General features: G+C 42.3%; 1 protein-coding gene across 1 annotated transcript; it reads right to left on the bottom strand.

Annotated features, from left to right (window-relative positions):
• Nucleotides 1–8,254: 8,254 nt before the first annotated feature.
• On the bottom strand, nt 8,255–13,676 carry LOC143484335 (V-set and immunoglobulin domain-containing protein 2-like). The gene is made up of 7 exons (XM_076983017.1): nt 13,520–13,676; nt 12,168–12,334; nt 11,440–11,668; nt 10,500–10,664; nt 10,293–10,409; nt 10,000–10,129; nt 8,255–9,395 (listed from the first exon to the last, which is right to left on the bottom strand). Exons 1-7 carry the CDS (start codon nt 13,557–13,559, stop codon nt 8,870–8,872), a joined length of 1,374 nt encoding a protein of 457 aa, XP_076839132.1. The 5' UTR covers nt 13,560–13,676; the 3' UTR covers nt 8,255–8,869.
• Between the last annotated feature and the right edge of the window lie 3,268 nt (nt 13,677–16,944).

The following is a 16,944-nucleotide window of genomic DNA, read 5'->3' as shown; positions in this document are numbered from 1 at the left end:
GAACACCAATCATACATATGTTTTATTATTCTTACCCAATTGCAGAGCCGGAGTGGCTAATCGGGAGATTCGGGAGGATTCCCGATGGGCCGGCTCATGTCAGTCTCTAGTTTGGGCCGATTGGGAGGGAAAAATTATTTTGGGCCGTATTTGGGCATGAAACTCCCGGGCTGAAAAAGTGTCCCACTCCGGCCCTGCCCAATTGTAAGAATTATTCTTACCCAACTACATGTATTATTTGGGAACTCTTTCCTGACACCCGTCTGTTGTGAATCTGTTCTCCTGGCACCAGCTACAGAACTCTGAGGGCCTTACAAATTTATAAACCTGATTATGAACCCTGATGGTTTTGATCTATGTCTGAAAGATGACTCCAAAAAGAAATAACCTTAACACTTACTTTGTGAAATTGTATCTGCATGTACAAGAGCTTCCTTGGATACTATAGTTTGTTGAGAAATTGTTGGTGCAGCAACACAATTAACTGAATTATATATGAATATATAAAAAATATGAATTATAAAAAATACATTTAAACAACAAATTAATTCATTTATTTCTGAAGAATATCTGTGACGCTGGGACAGAGGCAGCAGGAGGCAGAGGTAATCGGATGCTCGGGTTTATTATCCATAGCAAAGCGACTCGGGCTCAAAGGCAAAACAGGTATTAAACAGAAAGGTGAACACCGAAGTAAAACTCCTAAGTTGAAGTGGCAGGACTCTCCCTCGTAGTGAGGCGCTGAGGCAGGTGAATGAGCAGCGCTGGAAGGATCGACCTGTGGGAATATAAAGGGAGAGCCTAACGCGGAACAGGTGTCAGAACACAGGTGATTGGGAGCGTGGGAGTGTCCTGCGCTGTGAGGGTGTGTGTTGTGAGATGGGGGGCGTGGTGGTGCGTGTGCGTGTCGCTTGGGACGCCCTCTGGTGGCGTCCGGGCCGACTCACCGTGACAATATCGAACCTTTGCATTTCTTTCTAACAGATAGAAAACAGAACACGAATTCAGAAAAGTGAATAGTGTTTTGTGCCGACATAGTGGAAATTGTTCTTAAAACTAGATAGACTCTGGCTGTGTTCGAAACTCGAAACTGTGTTCTGGCTGTGTTCGAAACAGCCTATGACATGATGGTCACCCACTGCACACCATCATTATGGACCAAAGGAGCAAGTTCAGTGGCAGGTTCCTGTCACAGAGCAGCTCTACAGACACACTCAGGAAATCCTTTGTACCAAGAGCCATTAGACTCTTCAACTCCTCCCAGTGGAGTCGGAAGAGGGAGGGGGAACGAGTTGAAGAACGAGTCTCTTCTGTCACACAACAGTTTATTTATCTATTTATTTGCTACCTGCACTACTACCTTACAGTTCATCTGCTCTTCTGGACACTGGTCATTTGACTGTTTGGCCTGAAAATTTTTTACTGTATGTCCATACATTCCGTACATTGTTAGTACATCCACACTCCTGGTCACTTTGACAGCACATCCCATACATTTGCACTACTGGACATTGCACATACTAGTTTCAGTTTTACCAAATTTCTCTTGTACTGCACTACTTCCTTTCTCTGGTCGGGATACTTGCACACGTGTATTGTATAGTCTTTGTATTGTTTGTGAATGTCATATAAGTTATTGCTAAATTGTTTGTGTGTGTCCATTACTGTGATTTGTTATTGTTGTAACTGCTGCTGGCTGCTAAATAAAGTATCTACCTACCTACCTACCTACATACTAGTGGCGTACTGCTTGGGCCATCCATCCATCCATCCATCCATCCATTATCTACCGCTTATCCGGAGCCGGGTCGCGGAGGTAGCAGTCTGAGCAGGGAAACCCAAACCTCCCTCTCCCCAGACATCTCAGCCAGCTCCTCGGGTGGAACACCGAGACGTTCCCAGGCCAGTCGAGAGACATAGTCTCGCCAACGTGTCCTGGGTCTTCCTCGGGGCCTCCTCCCCGGGGGACATGCCTGGAACACCTCCCTAGGAAGGCGCCCAGGGGGCATCCGAAACAGGTGCCCAAGCCACCTCAACTGACTCCTCTCGATGTGGAGGAGCAGCGGTTCTACTCCGAGCTCCTCCCGAGTGACCGCACTTCTCACCCTATCTCTAAGGGTGCGCCCAGCCACTCTGCGGAGGAAACTCATTTCGGCCGCTTGTATCCGCGATCTCGTTCTTTCGGTCATTACCCAAAGCTCATGACCATAGGTGAGAGTAGGAACGTAAATCGACCGGTAAATCGAGAGCTTCGCCTTTTGGCTCAGCTCCTTCTTCACCACAACGGACCGGTACAGCGACCGCATTACTGCGGAAGCTGCACCAATCCGTCTGTCGATCTCACGCTCCATTCTTCCCTCACTCATGAACAAGATCCCGAGATACTTAAACTCCTCCACTTGAGGCAGGACTTCTCCACCCACATGAAGGGAGCAAGCTACCCTTTTCCGGTCGAGAACAATGGCCACGGACTTAGAGGTGCTGATTCTCATCCCAGCTGCTTCACACTCGGCTGCAAACCGCCCCAATGCATGCTGAAGGTCCTGGCCCGAAGCTGCCAACAGAACAACATCATCTGCAAATAGCAGAGATGAGATCCTGTGGCCTCCAGGACTCCCTCCGGCCCTTGGCTGCGCCTTGAGATCCTGTCCATAAAAATTATGAACAGGACCGGTGACAAGGGGCAGCCCTGACGGAGTCCAACATGCACTGGAAACAGGTCTGACTTACTGCCGGCCATGCAAACCAAACTCCTGCTCCGATCATACAGAGACCGGACAGCCCTTAGTAGAGGACCCCCGATTCCATACTCCTGGAGCACTCCCCACAGAATACCACGAGGAACACGATCGAATGCCTTCTCCAGATCCACAAAACACATGTGGACTGGTTGGGCATACTCCCATGAACCCTCGAGCACCCTATGAAGGGTATAAAGCTGGTCCAGTGTTCCACGGCCAGGACGAAAACCGCATTGTTCTTTTTGGATCCGAGGTTCGACTATCAGCCGAACTCTCCTTTCCAGTACCCTAGAGTAGACCTTACCAGGAAGGCTAAGAAGTGTGATACCCCGATAATTGGGGCACACTCTCCGGTCCCCTTTTTTAAAAAGCGGAACCACCACCCCAGTCTGCCACTCCGGAGGAACTGTCCCAGATTGCCATGCGATGTTGCAGAGGCATGTCAGCCAAGACAACCCCACCACATCCAGAGACTTAAGATACTCAGGACGAATCTCATCCACTCTCGCTGCCTTGCCACTGGGGAGTTTGCGAACCACCTCAGTGACTTTGGCTTGGGTAATGGACGGGTCCACCACTGAGTCGTCAGTCTCCGCTTCCTCCATGGAAGACATGACAGAGGGATTTAGGAGATCCTCAAAGTATTCCTTCCACCGTGTGACAATATCCTCAGTCGAGGTCAACAGCTCCCCACCCGCACTGTAAACAGTGTTGACAGAGTACTGCTTATCCCTTCTGAGGTGCCGGACGGTTTGCCAGAATTTCTTTGAGACCGACCGATAGTCCTCCTCCATGGCCTCACCAAACTCTTCCCAGCTCTGAGTTTTTGCTTCTACCACTGCCTGAGCCGCCGCACGCCTGGCCTGCCGATACCTATCAGCTGCCTCGGGAGTCCCAGTGGCCAACATGGCCCGATAGGACTCCTTCTTCAGCTTGACGGCATCCCGTACTTCCGGTGTCCACCATCTGGTACGGGGATTGCCGCCGCGACAGGCACCAGTGATCTTTCGGCCACAACTCAGTACAGCAGCTTCAACAATAGAGTCGGAGAACATGGTCCACTCAGACTCCATGTCCCCCGACTCCCTCGAAAGCTGGGAAAAGCTTTCCCGGAGGTGGCAGTTGTAGACCTCCCTGACAGAGTGCTCAGCCAGACGTTCCCAGCAGACCCTCACCATGCGTTTGGGTCTTCCAGGTCTGTCCAGCCTCCTCCTCCGCCAGCGGATCCAACTTACCACCAGGTAGTGATCAGTTGACAGCTCAGCCCCTCTCCTTACCCGAGTGTCCAAAACATAGGGCCGGAGATCAGATGAAACGACAACAAAGTCGATCATCGACTTCCGACCTAAGGTGTCCTGGTGCCAGGTGCACTTGTGGACATCCCTATGTTCGAACATGGTGTTCGTTATGGACAAACCATGACTAGCACAGAAGTCCAATAACAAAACACCACTCTGGTTCAAATCGGAGAGGCCGTTCCTCCCAATCACGCCCCTCCAGGTGTCACTGTCATTGCCCACGTGGGCGTTGAAGTCCCCCAGTAGAACAATGGAGTCCCCCATTGGAGCACTTTTCAGTACCCCTCCCAGGGACTCCAAGAAGGCTGAATACTCTGTGCTGCTATTTGGTCCATAGGCACAAACAACAGCCAGAGCCCTGCTCCCAACCCGAAGGCGAAGACAGGCAACCCTCTCGTTCACCGGGGTGAACTCCAACACATAACGACTAAGCTGGGGAGCTATGAGAACGCCCACCCCAGCCCGCCGCCATTCACCATGAGCAACTCCAGAGAAATGAAGAGTCCAGCCCCTCTCAAGGAGCTGGGTTCCAGAGCCCATGCTGTGCGTAGCGGTGAGCCCAACTATCTCTAGCAAAGGCCCGGCCACCAGGCGCTCGCTTACGAGCCCCAACCCTGGGCCTGGCTCCAGGGTGGGGCCCCGGCTGCGCCATACCGGGCGACGTCACTGGTCTTTTATTGATGTTGTTCATAGGGGGTCTTTGTGAACTGCTCTTAGTCTGGCTTGTCACCTAGGACCTGTTTGCCATGGGAGACCCTACCAGGGGACGCAATGCCCCAGGCAACATAGCCCCCAGGATCATTCAAGCACGCAAACCCCTCCACCACTGTAAGGTGGCAGTTCAAGGAGGGGCTGCTTGGGCCCCAAATCAGTATCCAGTATGCAGTATGCGGATGACATACTACTTCTGCAAAATATTCCAGTACGCGAACTGAGCTATCTTTGTGGTGTACTGCATCCCATTATGCAACGCTACGTTCATGTGACCCCGTAGTATGCTTTGCTTTTGTCACATACTGGAAACTGTACTGCATACTACTACGAGGACCAGTATGCAGTATCCAGTATATACTGAGTGCAGTATGCAGTATGCAGTATGTAGTAGGCTATTTCAAACACAGATATGAAAACTGGTTTCATTTTAGTGAGCAGTTTTATAATGAACTGCTTGCACAAGAAAAGCTTTTTAACATCATAACAAGAGATACCTGTGTAGTTTAGACTTCAAATAGGCCTAAGCTTAACAAGCATACATCTAAGCATACAACTACAGAAATACAATGTGAATTACGCATGATAACATTTTATTTGCTTTCAACCCTGTTTAATCTTGGATTATGTAGGCTATATATAAAACATATATAGCTGATGTGTTGAGCAACTAAATAAACTTTAGGCCACCACCAGCTCTGTCAGGATGTCGGGACGGGCTTAGTCAATTCATATTTCAACCAGCTTTCTGGAATAACTCCCAGGATAGACCTAATACATAAACCTACATGGTGAACATGTGATTGTAAGTTTAAACAATACATTAATTCATTTATTTATGAAGAATACTGAACCCTGGCATTTCTTTCTAACAAATAGAAAAGAGAATGCGAATTCAGAAAAGTGAATAGTGCTTTTGTGCCCTGACATTTTATAGTGGAAATTGTTCTTAAAACAAGATGGAGGCAGGGCAATCGGCCTAGTAACCAAGATAGACAATGAGATATACTCACCAACCACTTTATTAGGTACACCTATCCAACTGTTCATTAACAAAAATGTCGAATGACCCAATCACATGGCAGCAACTCAATGCATTTAGGCATGTAGACATGGTCAAGACGATCTGCTGCAGTTCAAAACCAAGCACCAGAATGGGGAAGAAAGGTGATTTAAGTCATTTTGAATGTGGCATGGTTGTTGGTGCCAGATGGGCTGGTCTGAGTATTTCAAATGACCAGACATTATAACCTATAGGCATGCAGAAGAACATTTCTGAACGCACAACATGCCGAACTTTTGAGGTGGATGGGCTACAGCAGAAGACCACTCCTGTCAGCTAAGAACAGAAAAATGAGTCTACAATTTGCACAGGCTCACCAAAATTGGACAATATAAGATTGGAAAAACCTTGCCTTGTCTGGTGAGTCTTGATTTCGGATGGTAGGGTCAGAATTTGGCATTCACAACAAGAAAGCATGGATCCATTCTGCCTTGTATTAACTATTCAGCCTGGTTGTGGTGCAATAGTGTGGGGGATATTTTCCTGGCACACTTTGAGCCCATTAGTACCAATTGAGCATCATGTCAACTCCACATCCTACCTGAGTATTGTTGCTGACCATGTCCATCCCTTTAGGACCACAGTGTACCCATTTTCTGATGGCTACTTCCAGCAGGACAACGAGCCATGTCATAAAGCATGAATCATTTCGGACTGGTTTTTTGAAGATGACAATGAGTTAGTTCACTGTACTCAAATGGCTTCCACAGTCACCAGATCTCAATCCAATAGATCACCTTTGGGATGTGGTGGAACGGGAGATTTGCATCATGGATGCGCAGCTGATAAATCTGCATCAACTGCGTGATGCTATCATGTCAATATGGACCAGACTCTCTGATTAATGTTTCCAGTACATTGTTGAATCTATGCCATGAAGGATTAAGGCAGATCTGAAGGCAAAAGACAGTCCAACCCAGTACTAGCGAGGTGTACCTAATATAGTGGCCAGTGAGGTGTATGAAAACTGGTTTCATTTTAGTGAACAGGTCTTTAGGAAAGTTATAGGCAATGATGACTATAATAAGGCCCCTCACTTTATAATGAACAAGGACAGAATCAGAGTCAAATTTATTTTTATAGTGCTTTTTACAACAGCTGTTTTCACAAAGCAGACTTACACATGTCCGAGTCCAAGCCCCCAGTGAGCAGGACAATGATGGCTTTGCCAAGAAAACATCTCCCTAGATCACAAGGAGGAAATCTGGAGAGGAGCCAACACCAATGTAAATGTGATGCATTTATACCTGCATCATTTGTTCTCTAACGATCTGTTGTTTACATTTACAGTGGAGGGGGAACCTGCCTTTTTGACCAGTAATGTTATACGTTGCTTAGGCCAGATGAGGGCAGATGAGTGCAGCTAAAATGGTTATCAGACAGGACACCAGCAGCAGGTCCTGGTTGAGTTAGGTACTGCAGGGCACTAGCGGACTATTTTGACAAACTACTGAACAGGGGACTGTTATGACAAACTACTGAATAGTTCTCCTTGTAAAATATGCTCCATTCTGGTAGTCTTGCCAAGGATTCAGTGCCTGGGCCTTATCTTATGTTGAATTTGATATTGCCCAAATCATGTCTGCAACAAAAAATGCATTTTTACCCATGATCAAAACTATTGAGCATCCAAAGAACATTCAAAGTACATCAATGAAAATTGAGACAATGTAAACAGTATGGACATTTACCTTCAGTTGCAGAGTTTGTCACTGTAAACTAAATTTGGTTGAATGAAAGAAAAGGTTTTGTTGCTGATGTGTGGACTGTAGTTTGGCCTATGATGGCTGCATATGCACTGAACATCTACATGTTTTTTTCCATTATTCTCTATACAATACAGTACAACTTACATAAAATTAACAAAAGATTACTTAAAGTATACAGGAGGAGGTGAGGACTGTAGATTATGTGCAAATACTATTCAGGCACTTGAGCAATTGTGAAATCTGATCAATTATTAACCTAGTAATCCACTAACTGTGAATTAAGATAATACACTCGGTTTCTGGTGATCTTGTAAACAAGCCATTGTGGAGGTCTAAAAGCCCACTCATCAAATACAGACAAAAGATTTCATACTTTTCAAAGACAAGTGTATTCCAAACATTTTATTGTCCATGCCCAGATATCTGGTAGTGGGCACAGTTATGGTTCCACCTGGGGTGCCATTTTCTCCACTAAACAATGGCCAAGCTGACATGCTAGATAATCAATAACTATTTATCTGAAGTCATTACATGCCTCTTCAATCTTTTTATTCACTGGGCTCCCCCCAACTGCGTGTTCAAATGTTCTTTATTGATTAAATAAGTGTGATGAAGGACAAGAATCTCTTATTCATCTAGCAGTGATCAGTATGCATTCTTGGCACTTGGGCACAATTCAATCTTCTCCCAATGTTTAATCAGCCTCATAATGACATTTCTTGACTCTCACAAAATTTCCAAGCGACCATTCTTTGTGTAAAAGTGTTCAGCTTTTAATAAAATATACAATTCACTGCACATACACATTATATATATATGATTATGACAAAGATAAAAAAAGACAAGGTGATTCACTGATGAAAGGTTCTATATAGAATAAAGAACAGGACAGTTGAGAGAAAGACCAATGCACCCTGCCCTAAAAGCCTCAGATGAGAGAAGATGAGGATGTGAGGGGTGAGGAAGAGTGTTAATAACAGGCACAACATTTAGCCCTCATCAGTGTCACACTGCCTCAACCTGATGGAACTTTTGTACATGAGAAAGCACTTCATGATCTCTTACAGCATCTTCTTGCAAAGCCCATCAACAATATTTAGCCAACTATGCATAAAAGCTCTTAAATGATATTGGAACATAAGATATAACCTAAAATTCCACAGATCAGGTAATGCATGTTCATCACATGAGTTCACCATTACACTGTATTGTACAAAGTGGGGGATAATTTCATTCATTCACACACCTAATGACTTTCCTATTGGCCCTTAAGGGTTAAATGAATGCAAAAAAATGTGTGTATGATCAAACTCCAAATACCTATACTTAAATTGTTAACATGAAATCTCACCCCCTCGAAGGTTTATTAGCCGGAACATTTGGAGGTCTGTCACGGCCATAATCGCGATCATCTCGATAGCGATCTTGACGGTCATCATAACGGTCATCGTAGCGGTCACGGGGTTCCCTGCGGCGGTCGTCATAGCGATCTTGGTCATCGTCATAGCGATCACTTCGCCGGTCGTCATAGCGATCACTTCGCCGGTCGTCATAGCGATCACTTCGCCGGTCGTCATAGCGATCACTTCGCCGGTCGTCATAGCGATCACTTCGCCGGTCGTCATTGCGATCACTTCGCCGGTCGTCATTGCGATCACTTCGCCGGTCGTCCACCCTCCCCTTGCGATCGTCATAGTCATCTCGCCGATCAGAGTAGCGATCGCTGGACCCATCGTAATCCCGCTCATTATGGTCTTCGTATCGCTCATGTCTGTTTGAGTTATCCTGAGGCACGTCAGACTTGCTGCTTTCGCCTCTATATTCTGAAATTTCGTGAGGCTCTTTGTCCGTGTATTCAGTCTCTTCTGTAGGTCTGAACAGAACAGCACAAAATATGTCACCAAATCTGCTTAAAACTTTCAGTAAAAACAGTATAAAAGCAGCTTAGAGAAATGGTAAAAAAGACTTCCGGTTTTGTTCGCAGATGGTCATTTGCTTTCTGAGCATTAGGATTATATCCAGGTATGGATTTTCCACATATTAAAACACATGTAAAAGCACCCAATAAGCATTAAGTCACTATTTCTTTTAAATAATTCGCATAACCACAACCCCTTTTTATTATTTTTTTACTTTTATCAAACTTCAAGAGTTTGATAAATACAAAACTGTATATAATTGGTAGCAACAATCCCCATTTACATAAACAGGACAACCACACAGTTAAAATCTGTTATTTCTATTGTAATCACTTGCACCAATCCCATATCAATCTGGGAAACCTGAGCTGTTTTTGGCAACCATGCATGGTTACATTTCGAACTGCTTACCAAAAACACATTAACAAGCCAATGTTAACACTAAAAGTGCACAGAAATCAAGTGGTCATAAGATACCACCAACATTCCACTTGTGCATGGTAACTGCACCGTTTCAGTTACTATGCCCTGTTGACTGAAATTTCAGAGACAGCCTACCCCATTGCATAGTCCTCATGTTTCTCCTGTTTCCGACGGCAACAGCAGCAATAGACAACAACCAGCAGGATTAAAAGAACAACCACAACTCCTCCAATTATACCGGCTGTGGAGGCCACATTCATAGAAGCTGAGGGACAAATCAGAAGAGAACAGAAACAATCAGACAGACAGGAGAAATCAATAGTGGATAAAAAGATTTAGATGTAGCAAAATGTAGAAATGGTAGAAAAAAATGACATTGTACTAGGGAGAAAAATGTTATGAAGGTAAATACATTTTGAATTACTTACGTGCCGTGACGGTTAAGGTGAGGTTACAGGAATTGGAGCGAATTTTGTTGGTTGATGTGCAGATGAAATAACCACTGGTGTCCGTGGAGATATTGTAGAGTGACAAAACTCCATTCACTAAAGTGAGTCATACAAGTGTGACACGGTCAGGTGCACAAGTACATAATTGCATCCCAAGGGTCATTGGGAGAGAAGTGTAACACATACCATCAGTGGACTTGGGTGGGTTCGGTCTTGGTTTATTAGCGTTATCAAAGCTTGTCCATTTATATGTGGGTGTGGGGGTGCCCTCATCTGAATAACAGGTGAGGTTAATATTCTGGTAAAATTCAGCTTTTCCCTGGATCGCACATTTGGGTATGGAAGGTGCCACTGTTTAAAAAGGAGAACATTCACTAGTGTTACAACCACATGTATTCTGGGAGATTCTTAGCAAATCAGCCACACAATCAGATGGCATGAAGATGTTTAGCTTCCATGAACAATGTCTGAATTGTTGAAGTTTTTTGTACAGACACATTTGGAACTGTTTAATCACACCTTCAGATGTAGGATGTAGTTGGATCAACTTGTTATACTGAACAGATAAATTAATTACCTATGGGTACGTACATCAGTAAAGGTACATATTGCCAGGAAAGGCAATAATCTTATTTGCAGTTCATCACATTATGACCTGTGTTGTAATTGCAAATTATATGCAAATGCACAAATCACTCATCTAAAGCAGAATGACAATTTGATAATACTATTAGTAGCCAAGATATGATTGAAATAAACGTAATAAATTATTTTTATATACAATTTTATATCCCACCACGGTTTCAAATTAGTTCTCACTTGATCAATGAGTGCGAGTAATAACACGCACTGCTCATTTTATGCTCAAATGGGTCAAGTTATTACATTTTATAGCTTTTTTAAAGCCGTTTCCTTGAACCATTTACAGTGTAGCATTCAACCCAGGTCTAACAGCAGAAACCTCCATGACACTGAGGAAAGCTGGAGAAATACTCCGTTCATAGTTTTCCAAATGAACCTCGTATTTCAGCTTAGCACTGTGCTCAAACCTTTTACTTCTACCTCCTTTTTATCCAGCAACTCTAACATTCACAACAAGAACCTACAGTGCTTTGTTCACACTTACCCAAAACCACAAGTTTGGTAGTATCTACTTGTTTTCCAGTGCTGTCCCCAGGGATTTGAACTTTACACTCATACACTCTGGTATCCGCTGACTTTACAGAGTTGAGCACTAGGTTTGCTGTCCCTTGAGGGATGCTATAGTTCAGTGTTGCCCTGTCTTTGTATTCATCACTAACGTCAAGGGAAGAGATTCCAGGCGGCTTATTGTAGTACAACGTGACGATGTTGATCTGTCAGATGAGAAGGATTTTGGAGAGAGAGAGAGAGAGAGAGAGAGAGAGAGAGAGAGAGAGAGAGAGAGAGAGAGAGAGAGAGAGAGAGAGAGAGAGAGAGAGAGAGAGAGAGAGAGAGAGAGAGAAAGAACAAACTGAGCCCAGGGACTGTTGAAAGTTTATATTGGTGATAGAGATATATATATATAGGAACATTTGATGGCAGGATGTGGTCAGGTGAATGAAAGATGGTCAGATCTGAATGAAAGAACTGATATTTAATGCTGCATAATCAGTGAAAACAGACAGGGACAGTCCCTGGTATCACCATTAAACTTTGCTATATGCCATACCTTGCACAAACTCTTAAAATGGAAACCATATTAAAAATAATTTAACATATTGTGCAAATAGTGTAGGTTTCCACAGACCAAGACAAACATTGCTCATAGTAGTTAAAATTAATAACGGCAAAGGAGAGAAGCCAGAAACAAATGATGAGGTGGTAGTTTCTTACCTCTGGATCAGATTCAACATCTGCATGAGCCATCCATGAGACAACAATCAGGTTGTTGTCTGATGTCTTGGGTTGGAAGGTGCAGGGTAGTATGGCATTGTCACCTCGTGCAACTTCATAGGTTGGTAATGGGATGTCAACATTTAAAGCCAGAGTCTGATAAAGAACTATAAAACAGATGCACACATACAGTAAAATTCTTTCTATGGCATTTCCATTGACATCCACTAAACCTAATCCTAGTCTTTCCCCCCCCTATTGTTGGAGGGTGTTTATTAAAAAAAGGAGAACAAAGAATGTTTTAATGTTTTCCTATCATGGAAAATTTGCTCCTGACAGAATAAAAACATAAGCTGAATGAAGAAAGCTACTAACCCTTCATGAATCACAATTTATTGGTAGTATCCCTTATCAAAATCACCAAGAGTGAAAAGATGGAGATATTAGCATTCTTCCAGAGGCCTTTAAGAGGACTATTGGAGACGGACAACTCCCAACGACTACCAACAGCCAAACACTTCAAAGCAGAGGTGGGCATTCTAGGTTCAGAAAGTAAAAGTCCTTCACAGGATTTTATTCAAGCTTGCTGGATTATCTAATTAGTGCCAGGTAAAATTAGTGGAATCAACACAATCCAGGAAGCCTGAGTAAAATCCTGGTGAGTACCTTTCTGAACCTGGAATGCCCACCTCTGTTCAAAGGGAGAAACGGTTCAAAATGTTTGTTACTCTGCATGATAAAGAAAACCACAATTGGCAATGAACTAAAACTTAAGAAAGGTAACTACATAGGCTAAGCAAACTACCAAAACGGGGCGTTGGCTCACAAGCCTCCGCCATTGAAACATCGCGCAAGACTGCGTTTTACGAGCCTTCCGGATTGTGCATTTATGTCATGCTTCGAGGTAGTCTTTCCCTTGACTTGGCAATTTCCCAACTGTACTTTCACAACTGATTTAATAAGATATATTAAATAAGGTAGCCACATATACTAACACTCGCATGGTTGCCTATATGGACTTTGAATTAAAATAAATGTTCCGTTTTACCTATAAAATTTGAGGTTAACCGCTGCGTATAATCAGAAGCAGATAAATACATTCTGCACATATGTTACTGAATATAGTAAAGACTACAGGTTACATCTCCGATGTTTTAAGTTTATATATAATGTTTGTACTATATCTATTCACACATTTATTTTAACATATATATATATTGTACAAAAATTGTACAAAGATAAGCTTAATATATAAACCTACGTGATGATGTCATAAATTGAATATCACGTTATCCTACTTTGTTATTAGGACCAAGAACGTTAAAAACTTACCGACAGCAAGTCATACTCACCAACATATAGCAAATATATCGTCAAAACGTCCTTTGCCATTGTTGTTGTGTTAGATTTAACGTTGGGAGGGGGGAACACCAAATTAATGCACCGCTCGAGCTGTGCTTGTTTCGAGTCAACAGGTGCGTTCAAGGGACGGAACCTACATCAGAAATGCTTTGGAAGACCCGCCCAAAAATCAAGTTTCAACTTGACAGACGTTGAGTACGCGACAAATACTTTGCAACATGGAAACGAACCTACGCTTTATCTCTCCCATATCCCCATGCCCATATTTAAAGTTTAAAACGTAATTTTCTGGAAAACATTAGCTACATTACATTACATTTAAAATTTAAAACGTTTTAGTACGATGAGCTAGATTGAGCGTGAATGTGCGGACAAAAAAGGTAAATTTTTATTCTTGCAAACAGGTAGAGATAAACGTCAAAACCGGTTAGACAAGGGAGGAAGGGACAGTACACACAGTCTCTCTCTCTCTCTCTCTCTCTCTCTCTCTCTCTCTCTCTCTCTCTCTCTCTCTCTCTCTCTCTCTCTCTCTCTCTCTCTCTCTCTCTCTCTCTGTGTGTTTGTGGTTAATTATCTTGATTTCCTATCTGAAAATTCACTCATAACTGAAACTGAAACTCGATGCTGAAAGATAAATACACTGAATTTAAATAAGTAAAACGACTAAAGGCCCAAAACTTCATAATTGAACTACTTGATTAGTACGTACACAATAAATCGCACAAAAACATATTCCCATGCACCCTCACTCTCAAGACCTCTAATGAGTTAATGACATTAAGAAGGAAGTAAAATATTTATACCCGCATCATCTGTTCTTAAGCATTCTTTTGTTTATATTTACAGGGACAGTGGAGGGGGAATCTTCGTTTTTGACCAATAATGTTGTTGCTTAGGCCAGATGAAGGCATATGAGAGCAGCTAAAATAGGGGTATTGAAGTGATTATGGCCAGATGGGCAGGTTATCAGCCAGGACACCAGCAGCAGGGTGAGATCAGTACTACAGGGCGCTAGTGGACTGTTATGATAAACTACTGAACAGGGGACTGTTACGACAACTTACTGAATAGTTCTCCATGTGAAACATACTTCATTCTGCTAGTCTGGCCAGTACATGGATTCAGTACATGGGCCATATCTTACGTTGTATTTCATGTCTGCCCAAATCATGACTGCATGACTATTCTCATAAAATTTGTGGTAGCAATGAGCATCCAATGAACATTCAAAGTACAACGAAAATTTACAAAATGTAAGTACTATAGAGATTTTACTTAGACTCTTCTGTAACAGAGTTTGTCAAAGACACATAATTTGTTTCAATGTAAGAAAATGTTTTGTTGCTGATGTTCACTATGTATTTAGGTTTAGAGTGGCTGCTGCATCTGCACTGAACATGTAGACTGTGCAATTCATCATTGTATATAAGTGAAAAAACAAACAAACAAAAAAATCCCTGATGTGTTACAACTCTACCAAGCAGTGTTAATTTTGACAGCAATTTTTGATTTAGTTTTAGCCTTAGTCTTTTGATTAAAATGTCATTTAGTTTTAGTCATAATTTAGTCATTGGATTTGTTTTTAGTCTTTTATTCGACTAATTATCAAAAGAATTTAGTTGACTAAAATATAAATGGTGTAATAGTCAATATAAACATTTGCACAAAATGTAACATTTATTTACCAGTTACAGAATATTATTGTTTGTATGTGCAATATATGCAAAAACAAATTTCCAAACAACTTTATTGACCTGGGGGCTATTCCACGAAGCGAGCTAACTAAGTAAGCCGGGCTTTTTAAGACAAGCCTTGCTCATTTTGCTCAAATTCGGTTCCATGAAAGTGGTTAGACTTAAGCCTCGCTCAGTTACTACAGCAATATATACGTTTGTACAAACCTGCTCTGTACCAGGCTAGAGTTGAGGCTTAGCTTAGCTGGACCGCTTCTATTGGCTGAGCAGTGTGATGTCAGTCTCGCTATCCAGGAAACAAAATTGAAGAACAAGGTTCCGATGCAGTTCTATCCATTAAATTGCTGTGGATGTAGCATATCATATCATATCTTTATACATTTAATTGAGTACTGTAATTATTAGTTTGGAATGATTGCAGGTTATTATTATCAAAATGTAATAATTATATTTCCAAATGCAATTTATATTTCGATCTTCCTACATATTCATTGTTAATCAGTGAGGTTTCTGCACATTTTAATGTATTGGTTTAATCTTAACAAATTCAGGTCAGTGTAAAATGGAATACAGTGTCTAATCGCAGTTATGGTCAACAAACATACATTAGCATAAACTCTATATCACAAAAATACAAGTCTTTGTACTTGAGTATTAATAATAACTGAGTAATTTAGGTGAAGATACTTTTAGGTATATATTTATCCCCATACTTCCTCTTTTGTGTTCAAATTACAAGCAAATCATATCACTCCGCAATTCACATATGTTCAGTATAAATAATGTAAATGTGTGGTTAACTTAATGGTGCAAAAAGGAAATGGATACAGACAACTACCTTACCAAATTTTGCATACAGGTGATACAAATAATCCAAAATGTAAGCTATAAAAAGAGCAGCTAACAGTGAAGGCTGAAGGCTGATTGACCATGGCATGCCCATTTGTAGAGAATCCAGTATGACGGAGCGTGTGTAGTGCGCAGAGCATTCATGCTACCAGCTCCAAGATCATTCCAGGACAGGACAGATCCACTGGGCTTTCCAGATGACTTCTTATTTGAGTGCTACAGGTTCAGAAGACACAGTATTATATATCTTTGTAAATTACTGTAAAAAAGTGTAGTAAAGCTCTTACCAAACCCCAAACGGTCTGTATCACTTTGCACTTCTTTGCCAGTGGTGTATTTCTGTACAGCGTTGGGGATGCAGAACATCTTAGTAAGGCAACGGTCTGTCGCGAAATTTGAAAGGTTTGCCTTGTGCTTAAGCGCTTCCTTAATATATTCATCAAATTCCCTGGTCACAGAGGCATCCTTCCCATAAAAGAATCCTTTTTCAGAACAGCTGTTGAGAAGTAGTGTTGGTTTGATCAGTAAATTGGAGTTAAATGTATATGACTTTAACAGACGCTCTTATCCAGAGCACATACCAAAGTGCTTTGTATTCATCTTGATCAACTATTTTATGCTAAAATTCATTCAATTCAAAACGCATTGAATTCTCCAGGATTTCCAAATGTCATTGGTGTTATAGACTGCACCCACATCTGGATAAAGGCTCCATCTGAACCCATGGAGGCAGACTATGTGAACCTGAAATCATTTCACACCATCAATGTACAGGTACATGCAAGTTTTGCCTACCCAACAGAAATTGTAAAGCATGTTAGTCCATGGGTTTGAACAACTTTCACACTTTGTCACTTTTGCCATTGTTCTAG

Source organism: Brachyhypopomus gauderio, chromosome 20, assembly GCF_052324685.1.
Source record: "Brachyhypopomus gauderio isolate BG-103 chromosome 20, BGAUD_0.2, whole genome shotgun sequence".
Classification (NCBI taxonomy): Eukaryota; Metazoa; Chordata; class Actinopteri; order Gymnotiformes; family Hypopomidae; genus Brachyhypopomus; species Brachyhypopomus gauderio.
Note: the sequence above shows the minus strand (reverse complement) of the source record. Positions and strands in the feature narration are given on the sequence as shown.

What these genes read in the sequence shown, in the direction of transcription:
- LOC143484335 (XM_076983017.1), bottom strand. Translation starts at nt 13,559, where the DNA reads ATGGCAAAGGACGTTTTGACGATATATTTGCTATATGTTG. An exon ending in GATATATTTGCTATATGTTG is followed by an intron (nt 12,335 to 13,519) that starts GTGAGTATGACT and finishes TCTGTTTTATAG; the next exon opens with TTCTTTATCAGACTCTGGCT. An exon ending in CATGAGGACTATGCAATGGG is followed by an intron (nt 9,396 to 9,999) that starts GTAGGCTGTCTC and finishes TGTTCTGTTCAG; the next exon opens with ACCTACAGAAGAGACTGAAT.